The sequence below is a fragment of the Clavelina lepadiformis genome, chromosome 7, assembly GCF_947623445.1.
Source record: "Clavelina lepadiformis chromosome 7, kaClaLepa1.1, whole genome shotgun sequence".
Classification (NCBI taxonomy): domain Eukaryota; kingdom Metazoa; phylum Chordata; class Ascidiacea; order Aplousobranchia; family Clavelinidae; genus Clavelina; species Clavelina lepadiformis.
In genome coordinates this window covers 9,033,891-9,045,952 of record NC_135246.1, presented here as the reverse complement: position 1 = coordinate 9,045,952, position 12,062 = coordinate 9,033,891, and the positions used below count along the sequence as shown (strand labels likewise).

The following is a 12,062-nucleotide window of genomic DNA, read 5'->3' as shown; positions in this document are numbered from 1 at the left end:
TTCGCCACTGCCTTCGACTGGTTCTCGCTACTTTAGAACCAAGATTTAAAGAACTAGCAAGAAATGAGAAATACCAATTCTCCCACTAGCTGTGACTAACAGAATAATAAATAAATTTCGCTTATTGCTTTTGCTAATACCGCTTTACCGAATCTTGTATATACCGTACTTCATGTGTTGTGTTAAAAAAATCCAGAGAATTTAATATATTAAAATCCAGAGATTTTAAAATTAAATTAATACCCATCCAGAGAATTATATTACTTTACATACCGTACTTTAATACATTTGTAGGACTGTAAATTATTTCATGAGAGTTATAACGGACCTAAGCAAATTTCGAACTTTTGTAACTGGACCTTAGCTAAAAATAGTTTAGTAGCCCTGCCATACATGCTAAGGGCAGATCTAGAAATTTTTCAATTCATTTAATGCAGTATGTTCAACGCCTTGTGTTTTTTTTCTTGTGTTGGTTTGCATGTTAGTGTTGAAACGAATTAATAGTTGTTTTTTTAAAAGCAAAATAAATTTTAAGCAGTGCACACAAAAATTATTGTAACTGCCAAGGGCTGTGTTGCAACATCAACACCCCGGCGGTACCTGCCCCTGTTAGATACATATTTTCAATAATAAGATAGAAGTTGAAAGACAAATTTTACTAAGCAAATGGAAAATTTTAGGGACTTGTTGAATTTTATAACAAAACAATTCAGCAAACATATTAGGGCAAGGGAATGCGACAAAAACAAAAATGTTGAGATGGCTATATTGTGGTAAAATTCAGGCCCCATGGCCTTCCATTCCTTTGGGTTCACAGTTAAGCCGTGTTAAGCTGAGTGATCATGTTAGTGTAGCTGCACTTGTAATACTGTATTAAGAACTTTAAGAAGAGTAGTACTTCAAACAGTAGTGAGTATAAAGACTAATAAACACTTCGTCAGCAAGCTGCACGATAAGTCAAATAGAAAAAGTGAAATAAACCAGAATCGGTTGTAGGGATATGCTGAACTGAAAGTTATTCGGGTTTGTGCGAAACTGAATATCTTGTTTCAGTATTCGACAAACACAAATCTATTTGTATCCATTTGCAGTGGTTCAAATCTTGACGTCAGTTGAATACGCCAGTATGCTCTTCTGAAAACTGAATCGATTAATGCAATTTAGGCTTTGTTTGACATGAAAACTTCCCTTGATGAAGTGGTTATGTTATAATCATTCATGTACACCGTATTTGTAGACGAATAGTGCACATAATTCGTACAAACACAAACTTGCTAATATTTGCCGAATACATTCGAGTTTGTTTTCATAGCAGCTCATTCCTAGTCGGTTTGCACAGTTTAAAACAGAAACATATTCCACCTATATATCTATAGGCATCATTGTGACTATTGTACATACATGAAATATATTTCTGTTTTAAACCGTACAAACCGACCCTGGTTTATTTCACTTTTTCTATTTAGTGTTAAAGAAGAGTGTGTCGGGGTACTGGTACACTGGCTCCGAAACAAAATTCAGACCCAAGCAGAGAAAAGTAGTTAAAAAAACAGACTCACAAAAAAGATAACTCCACAAAAATTTATAGAAACATAGAGGAATTAATGTGCAAAAAAAGCGCTCTCTGACCCATTTCTTTTGCGAGATATTAAGGTTTGAAACCTCGTTTTAAGCTTGAAAATTAGGTTTTTCCAAGGAGGTTGAGTTTGACGCGATGGAACTTAAATAGTATCGTACGTAGAGACTTTAGATTTGGTATAAAGTTAGACAACGAACCTTAATCACTACCTGAGAAAAATCCATCAAATTGGACCAAAAGTTAATTTAAACAGCGATTTTTGCTAGAATTCGTACACTGGGTAGACTGGCTCCCAACCCTTAAGCACAGCAACAATCTAGGTTTGCTATACGCCCATACTTACAGCTTATTACAGGGTTACCGGACCTACAGCAGCCTATTAATTTGACTAGGCCTACGGTAAGCAATAAACCTGAACCTAAGCAATAAACGTGAATCAGTGCATGCCGGTTCATGAAAAACTGAAAACGGTTACCGGTAAGCTTCCTACGGTCGCGGTAATAATTTTACCACGACGGCTCACACTTCTACCGATTCATTACAGATTTGGTATCCTTAATTTCAGGTAAACACTTTAGTTGCAAGTTAAAATTGACGTACCAACCAACCAATCATAACAACCAATAAAACTACCACACACAGATGAAACAATTCACCTCAGCTTGCAGGTCTCCCATTGATTGGGATACGCCTCAGACTTACAGTGCGCATGCGCAGCGTAAACCAGGGAGCTGTTTAAATTTGAACTAATTGATAACAAACATCGATTTGGAAAACTATTTTTTCATGAATAAGTGTTTGCTGTATTGTCTTGCAATGAATTCATTCAGAACAAGATTAAAGTAGACTGATTACCTTAACAAATCAAATTTCAATTTCGGAAAAGAATAATTTCGATCAGTAAACATGGGAAATTGTAATTTTCAACAATAAGGCACTAACGACACTTGCTCATGTTCAGTGGATCTGGTGAACAGTTCAAAATTCGGGCAATATTATATAAAATTACCAAAATAAAAAATGTGTGACAATCGGAATTTGCACAAAGACTTGCTCGGTTACCTTGGATCGAGTGATGAGGAATTTGTATATATATATATATATATATATATACTATAATGAAGAAGGACTTTACAGCTTACTATCGGCATATCAGCACATGATATCTCATGAAACAGACAAGCCTCAGGTTAATCTAATTAAACACTTTCTCGACAACAAGTCAGAAAATATAGCCTATTTCAAAATCCATAATTAGCAATGTGGCGTCCAGTGCCACTTTTGTTTTGTAATTAATTACGTAACTGTGACCAGTGTCGTATTTACGGTATGCGCGTCTTCGCATGTTTCGTACTTGCTGATTACCCTAGTCTATAACCATCCTCGTTGGGAAAGGACACACAGTCTTGCATCGCCAAATAAACAAAGGTTGGTATTTAGTTTAGTTCATTTTATATTTTAGTATACCATACTTATATCCGCTGACGTAGACTACTCAATAAGACCTACTACACACTCTTGTCTAGCTTAAATCCCGCCGCCAATCCCAGGTGCCACTTTTTCCAAGATGCAAAGCCCGCAGTACGCAAGTGCATACCATTTTTCAACCGTGTTTCTTGAACTAACGCTTTGCACTTGAAAAAATTTCAAGCTATTATCGCGTTGGTTTCAGAACTGATATTAATCATCACTGACGCAATACGTCATTCGTAAACACCTTGTTTGTACAACTTGTATCACATGTACGTTACTCATCGTTGATTTATTCCGGCGAAACCAAGCAAAAATTGTTAAAATCAAGAAAGGTTTTTTTTGCGTGAAAATACTTAATAATTAAAACTATTACCGTATTTAGGGGTTCATTTAGTCTTTGAGCCATGCCTCCCTTACAAGTCACAAACCTAATTTTTGGAAGCCATAGGCCTTTTTTGGTCTTATGTTTTCATTCATCGCACTTCCTTATTTGCGATTACTTCTCAGCTATAACCTATAGGTAAGTAAACATATAGACCTAATACGTGGGAATAGGGCCTTAAAAATTGTTGTCCAAGTCGTTTGCCACATTGGTTTGCTTTTAAATCTGGCCCAAATCTGCCCTCAACGCCCCATGAACAATAATGAGGGAAGAGACAACAACGCAAAGACGAACGAGTTGTCACTTGTGACAGCCATTTTTTCCTGCTTTTAATGACTGCTTCGACTTTGTATTTGCTTTGCTGGCGTCTTTTGCCGCCATTTTCATTCTGAGTAAAGGCAGACAGAGAAAAGTATACAGCTTCCATGTTAATTCGTTGTATACGACATTACCAAATCGTTTTATACGGCGTTTCAAAATTGTACACTATAAATTAATACAGCTATACTGTACGTAAAAATATAAACATTCGTTTCATTTCAAGGCATTTTTATAGTAGGTTTTGAGGTGTAAAAACTCTAAATTTTTCTGCTCCGCCTACTTTTGTCGGGGTGGAATAACGCGGGAATTTAAAAACTTATGGCCCCACCCTCAACGCAATCCTAAATACGGCACAGGAAACGGGACTGCAATTTTTGCTTCAACCATATAGGTCTGTTCATCTGTTGTTAAGAGGCTACTAAGTCTGTGTCCTTGTACACTAAGATATGAATATATAAATTTTGATATATATAAACACGCTTACGACAACAATATAATTGATTGCCATTCAGGTGCTTTAGATATGAGTCATAATGATGCTCAGAACAACAACACGACAATTCAATGTATTTTGAGTTCGCATGGAAAAACTGAAAGCCAAGATTACACTAAATACGTAGAAGTTGCGAAAAGTGTAATGCCCTACGGGCACACTATAGCAAAGACGGTAAAAACAAAATAAACGTCATGTATAATCATAAATAGGGAATCGCCAATAAAGTATTCATTGAACTGTAAGCGTTTGACGTCACAATATTTTTTTGAAATGAAACTAATTGGTGAAATCCAAATTAAGTTACATACGTGATTGCAATAAACATTTCAAGAATAAAAATAAGAACTTGTAAAAAATAGCTTGGAGTGTATGCAATTTGTATGAACTTTCCTCAAAATAGCCTAAAATTCCTTTTTTTGCTATAATACATGCACAGTATTTTATACACATTGCTTCATCAATTTTAGAAAAAAATTTTACATTACTAACCTCTTGCCAGTGTAAAGTATAATTGTTTAAAACCAAGTTCTAAAAACAATGAAACAATGGTTTAAAGCGGGGCTGACCGATCGAATGGCATGGACTCCGAAAGCGTGAATGCAGAGCAGCTATTCTTGATCATTGCGCAGCACTGTGTCTTATGTGTTTAACTTCACTTTTACTACATGACATTTAGTTTAATACCTAGTTCTCACCTCACTGTTCATATTTGCATGTGTTTGAAAAGAAAAGGTGTCTTTTAAAAACGTACACTATGAGTAAGATTTTGGCTTCAAATTGTTCATCCTTTATTTCGAAAAAGCGTAAATGTGATCAATGCAACGGTTCACCAAAAAATTGGTTGTTTGCAAAAAAATGTTGCAATGTACGGGTAATAATAATACATATTATTAGTAATATACGAAAACTTATCTACTGCATAAAAACCAATTAAAAAAGTTCTTTGTAGCGATATGTTGAAATTGTTTAATAGGCTACTTGCTGCAGCACATTCGGTGGATAAAAAAAAACGATCTAAATCTTTTGTATCTTGTATCGTTGCAATGAGCATTTAATTGTTATATTCGCGCACATAAACGGTGTGTCAAAAGTAATTTCGATCAAGCAAGATTTGGGCCCAAATCTGTACTTACACTCTGCCAAATTTGCATCCTATTTTCACTTTCTTTACACAAATGTGCGTGTGTGCTGAATGCAAAAACCTTCCGCAAAGAGCACAGGGCAACTTAGAAAAGGTTGCCCTTCTAAGAAAGTTATCAAAAGATGACTTTGATTGACTCAGTAAAATTAACTTTCGGGCCTTATACGGGCTTCAAATAAAATTTTCGGGAAGGCTTCGGCTTTGTATTTTCGGGTTCGGGTCAACAATATAAGGCTCGTTTACAACTTTGACCAGAAGTTCTAAGAACGCGCCTATATGCTTATCTGCCTCCTATAGTGGATGGAAAACTTGGTAAAATGCATTAAATTTATAGTTTGTCACCATAATCGCACGATCTAGATTAGAGTCTGAATATTAAAAGCCAAGTTTATTTCACCGTTGATGGTTCAAGCAAACACGCAAACATTTGTATCAGGTTATAAATATTTCATCTAGTTTGTGTTAAATAATGCACAAGCTCATCCTGGCGAATTTCCTGCCAATAATGCCAACACAAGATATTGAAGATAACTTTGTCTATAAAGTTCAATGCTTGCTTCTTCTAAGAATTTACTTTGTCAGTGAAAGAGGCGGGGTTACCTTTAATCAACATACAGGCTGCATGTTCAGATGAAAAACAGTTTCAGTTTTTTGTATAGCCTTGTTAATATAAAAATATATTTCCTTATTTGCTGTGATAGAATGTCGTTTATTTTGTGTAGGAGTTTCATTGCGCAAAAGACACTACAAAGGAATCTTCAGATCGGTCTACATTGAAGTCGCAGATGATTTATAGCTATTATAGATTACATTCAAGATCTTTCAATTTTTGAAACGATTGTTGCAATGGGTAATGGTGCTGCCAAAAGTAAGTTTAGCTTGTCTTTGAGCTTTCGTATACTGCTGTTATTAGACACTATGATATTATTATTTAGTTTAATTACTTTATTTCAGGATCGGGCGCTGCCATAAATAGCAAGTTAGCCTGTAAGTTATAACTATAAGATATTGATATATTTTTTTGCAATATTTTGTTATACTTTTTGTAAAATTCTTGTATTAGGTTTAAAAAACCTCTATCCTATAGATGTGAAAAAGTCTTCGAATTTGTAATAGATTCAGCATGAAAAGATGGCATTATTTTTGTAGGACACACTTTTTTTCTTATTAACATTTCCGTAACGGCAGTTATCCGTTTTAAACATGTTCATGGTTTTAGTGTTATCCAGCAGTGGTTTGCTGAAGTTGCAGTGGCGTCCATTGGAATGGGATGAACAGTAAGTGAAGAGTGGTAATTATTTGCAAAAGTAGCCTATATATCAGTCTTTACGGAAGTACTGGAAGTGTATCATATTAATTCTTTTGCAACCGACCCCTGCTAACCCTTTTGTCAGTTCTGCACCTAGCTTCCACAGATTACTATGCAGAATTTCAAAAAGTGAAAGAGAAAACAAATTGACACGTTAGCAACGTGATACTCACAGATTTCTTATGGCCCATATATATCAATAATTACTTTATGCTGAAACAATGTATTGCACAATACGTTCTACGCATAGTCTCACACTCATAAAGCTAATTGCTAATTTCATATACATTTCAATTTAACCAAGTCTCCAACTATTCTGCAAATTGTTTTCCTATATTTTGTGAGCAAATTTTGTAGATCATTCAATATTGTATACTGTATATACTTTAGATGAATTGTATACAAAAGTATATACAGTAAATTATGGTAAAAGTTCCTTAAGAGATGTGATAAAACTGCCATTTTGTTTAAAGGACAAGATACCAGCTCATTGAAGCGATTAAATGTTACGCTCCTCTTTCACAAATTGGAGTTCCTTGCGCAAGAATCCTCCTACTGGGCCACGTAAATGTGGGGAAGTCATCTTACTTCAACACGGTTAATTCGATTTTTCGAAATCACGTGACGGGTCAGGCCCCAGTCGGTAGTCCACGTGACCAGCGATCAGTTACAACTAAGGTTCATTAACTTCGTATTTATCGGAGTAAATTTGCATTTACTGTATATATATGAAAGTATTTTTAATTAAGAATATACATCCTTATTCATTAAAAATAAGGTTGCAAAGGTTTCATTAAGAAAGGCTCTGTCTATGCTGGATGATAATTAAAGCCTCTTTGATTCATTTTTTAAATGTTTTTAAAATGTTTATATATAATTTCAAATGATTTCAAATAGGAATATTATACTGTAGAATTCTAAGTTACAGGTAATGTTAAGTAAGCCTAGACCTAACGTTTTACCTATTATAGAGTTGGACTATATTTTATGATACAGATGAGAGGATATCAAGTTAGGAACGGGAGGGAAGGAAAAATACTTAATTTAAAAATTGTGGACACGATGGGACTGGAGGAGGAAAGAAAAAAAGGATTTGATCCCTCAGAACTTTCTTATATTCTTGATGGACATGTCCCTGATAATCATAAGGTAAAAATAGTTTCATACAAACTAAAATAATTTAATTGCAATCATTAATCATGCATTTTTTGCGTTTTATGACTTTGCTTTTATTAAATGAATATAGATATACGTGTTAATTAATATCCTACCGAACCGTAATTGAAAACCTTAACTTTATTTATTACTATTAAAACTATTGTATTTTGACAACTTCAAAATTTCACATTTTTCTTTCTTTATGCCATAAAGTTTGTGAGAAATGTGAAATTGTCTATAGCTTGTCATTATATATAAAATAAGACACCGAGTCAAGGTGAATTTGAGTGCGTGTTGTATATATTCCAAGGCGTGTTAATCTTTTTAAAAAGTAGGCTACTTAACATCACCATGATAAGAATCGTGCTTTGCAAAATTCATGACTTTTTTATTATTTATAACCACTTGGAATGACTTGCATGCTTTAGCTATAGGCTACGTATCCGTATAGCAAGTTGCAAAACCCTTTGAAACAAATTTTTATGTGAAGTTTTTTTACCAACTCCACTATGTAATGTAACGATATTGTAATAGTAGGCTACAACTGCCAGTACTCCAGTAGCTTCTTTTTGTTAACTGTATTACTCTTCAATGACTCGTACAACAAGAATTTGTTTTATTTATCAGCAGTTCTGCAGTTCTGCAGCTCTGCTTACAAAAAATTATACAAATAATTTCCAAATTGGTAAAAAAAAACTATAATATTCGGATGATTTAAAAATAAATAACTACACATGTAGCATCTATTGCCAACTAATACATATATAACTCGGACTTTTTGATCCAGTAAAAGTTTTAAAATTTCTCTATTTTTATTAAGAATTTACTTATGCTTATACTTATACTTATTAACGTGCATTTTTAAACGTCGTTAGTTTGATCCTGCTGGAAACATCTCAGCGGAAATGCCAGGCTACCTGAAAGCACCTAGACTTGAAGACAAAATTCATTGTTGCGTTTTTGTGCTGGACGCGAGTGAAATACATAACCTGAAGGATAATCTTTCACAGAAATTTTCTGACATGAGATTAAAAATAACTGGGAGAGGTATTTTTTGGTTTAATTATACTCGAGAGAATTTTTTGTCGCATATCAGATCTAGCTCCCGGTCAGCTTTTGATAATTAGGTCATTTGTATGCAAAGGCATTCCATTGCTTGTGCTTGTCACCAAAATTGATCGTGTCTGCAATCAAGTGGGTGCTGATCTTTCATTGGTTTATAGAAGCATCATCATACAAAATTTAATCGCCGAGGTAAACGTATACAGTATGTTACTTGCGAGTATATGCTGCCTAGAATTGAATAGCTAGCAAGATTTTTAAAAGTTTCAAATTCTAAGTCATAAATCTTTAATTTATAGGCGAGCTTGAAAATTGGAGTTCCAGTAAGTCATATTCTGCCGATTAAGAACTACACACACGAAATTGAACTTGACACTTACGTTGATGTGTTGGCTCTGAGCGCTTTGCAGCAGATGTTACGCTTCACTGATAACTACTTCGATGAATGTATAGTTCAGACAAAGTTGGGGTAAGTTTACAATTCGTTGTAGGTTATAGTAGGGTAGGGGAAGAACATGTTATAATTATAAAATGATACGTCTGAGATAAATGAAAGCACTGTCACTCGTTAGCTATGGTGTAATAAGTATGGACTCCTCTGGAAGTCAGGAGCTGTCATAGCGGTAACGCAGTGTAGAAAAAGGGTTTTCTAGCAAAGTCTTCGTAGTTATAAACACGTTGTACATCATTTAACGGACAAACTAAATCATACCAAAATGCTATCATTAAATTGTATCAGATACGTACAGCCAGATACAAGCAGCAACGATCTATGGACGCGGCAGGCCACTCTGCGCACAGCAAATGGAGGAAGCCATCAAGCTAAGCAGGCTTGGACGGTAAGCGGTTCTGTAGCGACACCTAACGGTGTGTTAGGAAGACTTGGTGGGCCAAGCGTCCAGAGCACTCCCCTTGGACGAAGCATTTTCAACCAAAACAACGTAGTTACACCGATAGGCACAATGGCGACTGGGGACGTTGGAAAGAAGAGAGAACCGCAAATTCTGGAGGAAAGCGTTGAAGATGTGCAAAAAGATGAGCCTTCGCCACAGGTAGATAAGAAAATAGAGGATCCAATTAGTCCGCTAAAGATAGAAATGAATGGAGAAAGTCCGAATCAAATGACTGTCCAAGTAGCAGCTTAGACCATCATGATGAAGTTAATCGTACGAAGATATATTTTGTCTGTGAAATCGATATTTCATCATTCGCTATCGAGCTGTGTTGTAATTTATATTATGTCTTTTACATGACCAATAGCATGTTGCATGAAATGTAGTGTGTATCCACTATCCAGGCAGTGGCGGCTTTAGGTTGGAGGGCGGAGGCAAGGTATGGTGCGACTTAAGTTTGTGGGCCCCAAAATTAAGGGAAACGTAGTTATCTATCCTAGGAGGGTCCGAGGGCATGCTCCCCCGAACAATTTTGAATTTACATTGTCTAAAATACATAAGATTTCGATTTTCTTTCAAAAAAAGAATGCCTGAGATTTATTGGTGCGATTCTTTTCAGTTTATGGCTTCCTACATTTTTTTCTATGGCCCCAAGATCTTACACCTTTCATTTCTTCATTGTTATCGAGCGTCTAATACCTCAGAGGTTTGCCAGCAGAAATCACAACTTTTATTTCGTCTTGAATCACGTAAGGGTTTGAGCATCAAGCTCTATGAAAGTAATCTCAAAGCAGAAAGGGACAAGTTCACACGGAGGTTCGATTTACTCAACTTTCCTCTGTTCTAAATACAACTAATTTGCACGAACCAGTGAATGACTTCTGTTCTATAAAACTGCGAATAGTTAACAATAATATTTGTGTGCAATGTTTGTTTTTTATAGATTTTACACAGAAATAGGGGCCTCCTCATCCTAAAGCCACTACTGTATCCAGGCCAATGTAAAGGGGGGCAAGGCTGACTTATTGGCCCGGGGCTATGAATTTTAATGGGACTTATTATTTGCAAAAACGTTTTTATCGTCAGCCTAAAGAAAACAATATCACAAAAATGTAACAACAACAAAAAAAGAATTTTTGTGTATTATCGATTAGCTTATATGTGGAGAATGCCGTAGCTATAGTCAGCTGTTTGTGCCCGTGTGTGCATGAGTCTTCTCAAATTGTGTTTACATCCATGTATATACACGCTTATTCCGCTGTGTTTAACAAACACAAGGTTTTAAAACACAACAAATGACCTTTTCAAAGACTGCGTATAGTCAATGTACATGCATTTCTACATCTTTGAACAAATCGCAGAACAATGAACCACATGTAAATAAGAAATGAAAATGTTTACATGAAAAGTTGCAATAAGTTATTACTGGGAAAGTTTTTTCAACCTAAAAGGTCACGATTTGGACCTAAAACGGTATGTTATGATTTTCTTGATTATCTTTATCCTCGGACTTAGGAAAGCCTTTGTACGACTTAAACCCGGCGATAATTCCTCAGTGCTCGAGCCTCGGTTACCGAGCAAGGCTTTTATATTTTACCAAGTATTGTACGAATTTAGAACTGTCCATCAGGTCCAATAAAAAAGAGCAAGCTCGTTGCATTGCCCAAGGGCATTACAATGGTATAGTAGTGCCTCTTGGTATCGAACACGAGCCGGATTTATTCCAGGACAGCGCTCGAACCACTCGGCGACCGAGCTGAATACAACATTGAATCTCTAGAACTAAAAAACAAAAACTTGCTTCACTTCTTGGTAGCAGCGGTTGTTAAATAATAATAGTCTACTACAGTTAATAAATAAGCTATAAATAATAATTATTTCTGGTGGTTATTATTATCTATCCAAAAAATAAACAAACTTCGCAAATTTACTGTTTCTCAACATTGAAAAAGCTAACAAAAAAGAAATCTATGCTGTAGAAGGTAGGCAATTTTCATCAAAACGTTTCACGTTAGCAGCATTTTAAATCAAGCGTTTTTACTGTGCTAAAGGTTTATGTAGCTGTTGTATTTTTAATGATACAGAACACTGTATAACATGATATCGCCAACAGGTGAAACTGAAAACTGAACTCGAACCCACACAACTCAGACAGCTTGACTACTTGCTTGCGCAATAGGAAAATGCCAACAGAAAACGCTAATTACTAACATAGAGACCTGTACACGTTATTAGAAAACACAATTAA

At 35.4% G+C, this 12,062-nt stretch overlaps 1 protein-coding gene across 1 annotated transcript; it reads left to right on the top strand.

Moving 5' to 3' along the window:
* Positions 1-2,069: 2,069 nt before the first annotated feature.
* Positions 2,070-11,230, top strand: LOC143465267 (interferon-induced protein 44-like). Its single transcript, XM_076963477.1, has 10 exons — positions 2,070-3,007; positions 6,115-6,260; positions 6,347-6,379; positions 6,612-6,669; positions 7,175-7,379; positions 7,698-7,850; positions 8,735-8,906; positions 9,004-9,113; positions 9,221-9,390; positions 9,661-11,230. Exons 2-10 carry the CDS (start codon positions 6,239-6,241, stop codon positions 10,064-10,066), a joined length of 1,329 nt encoding a protein of 442 aa, XP_076819592.1. The 5' UTR covers positions 2,070-3,007; positions 6,115-6,238; the 3' UTR covers positions 10,067-11,230.
* Positions 11,231-12,062: the final 832 nt, after the last annotated feature.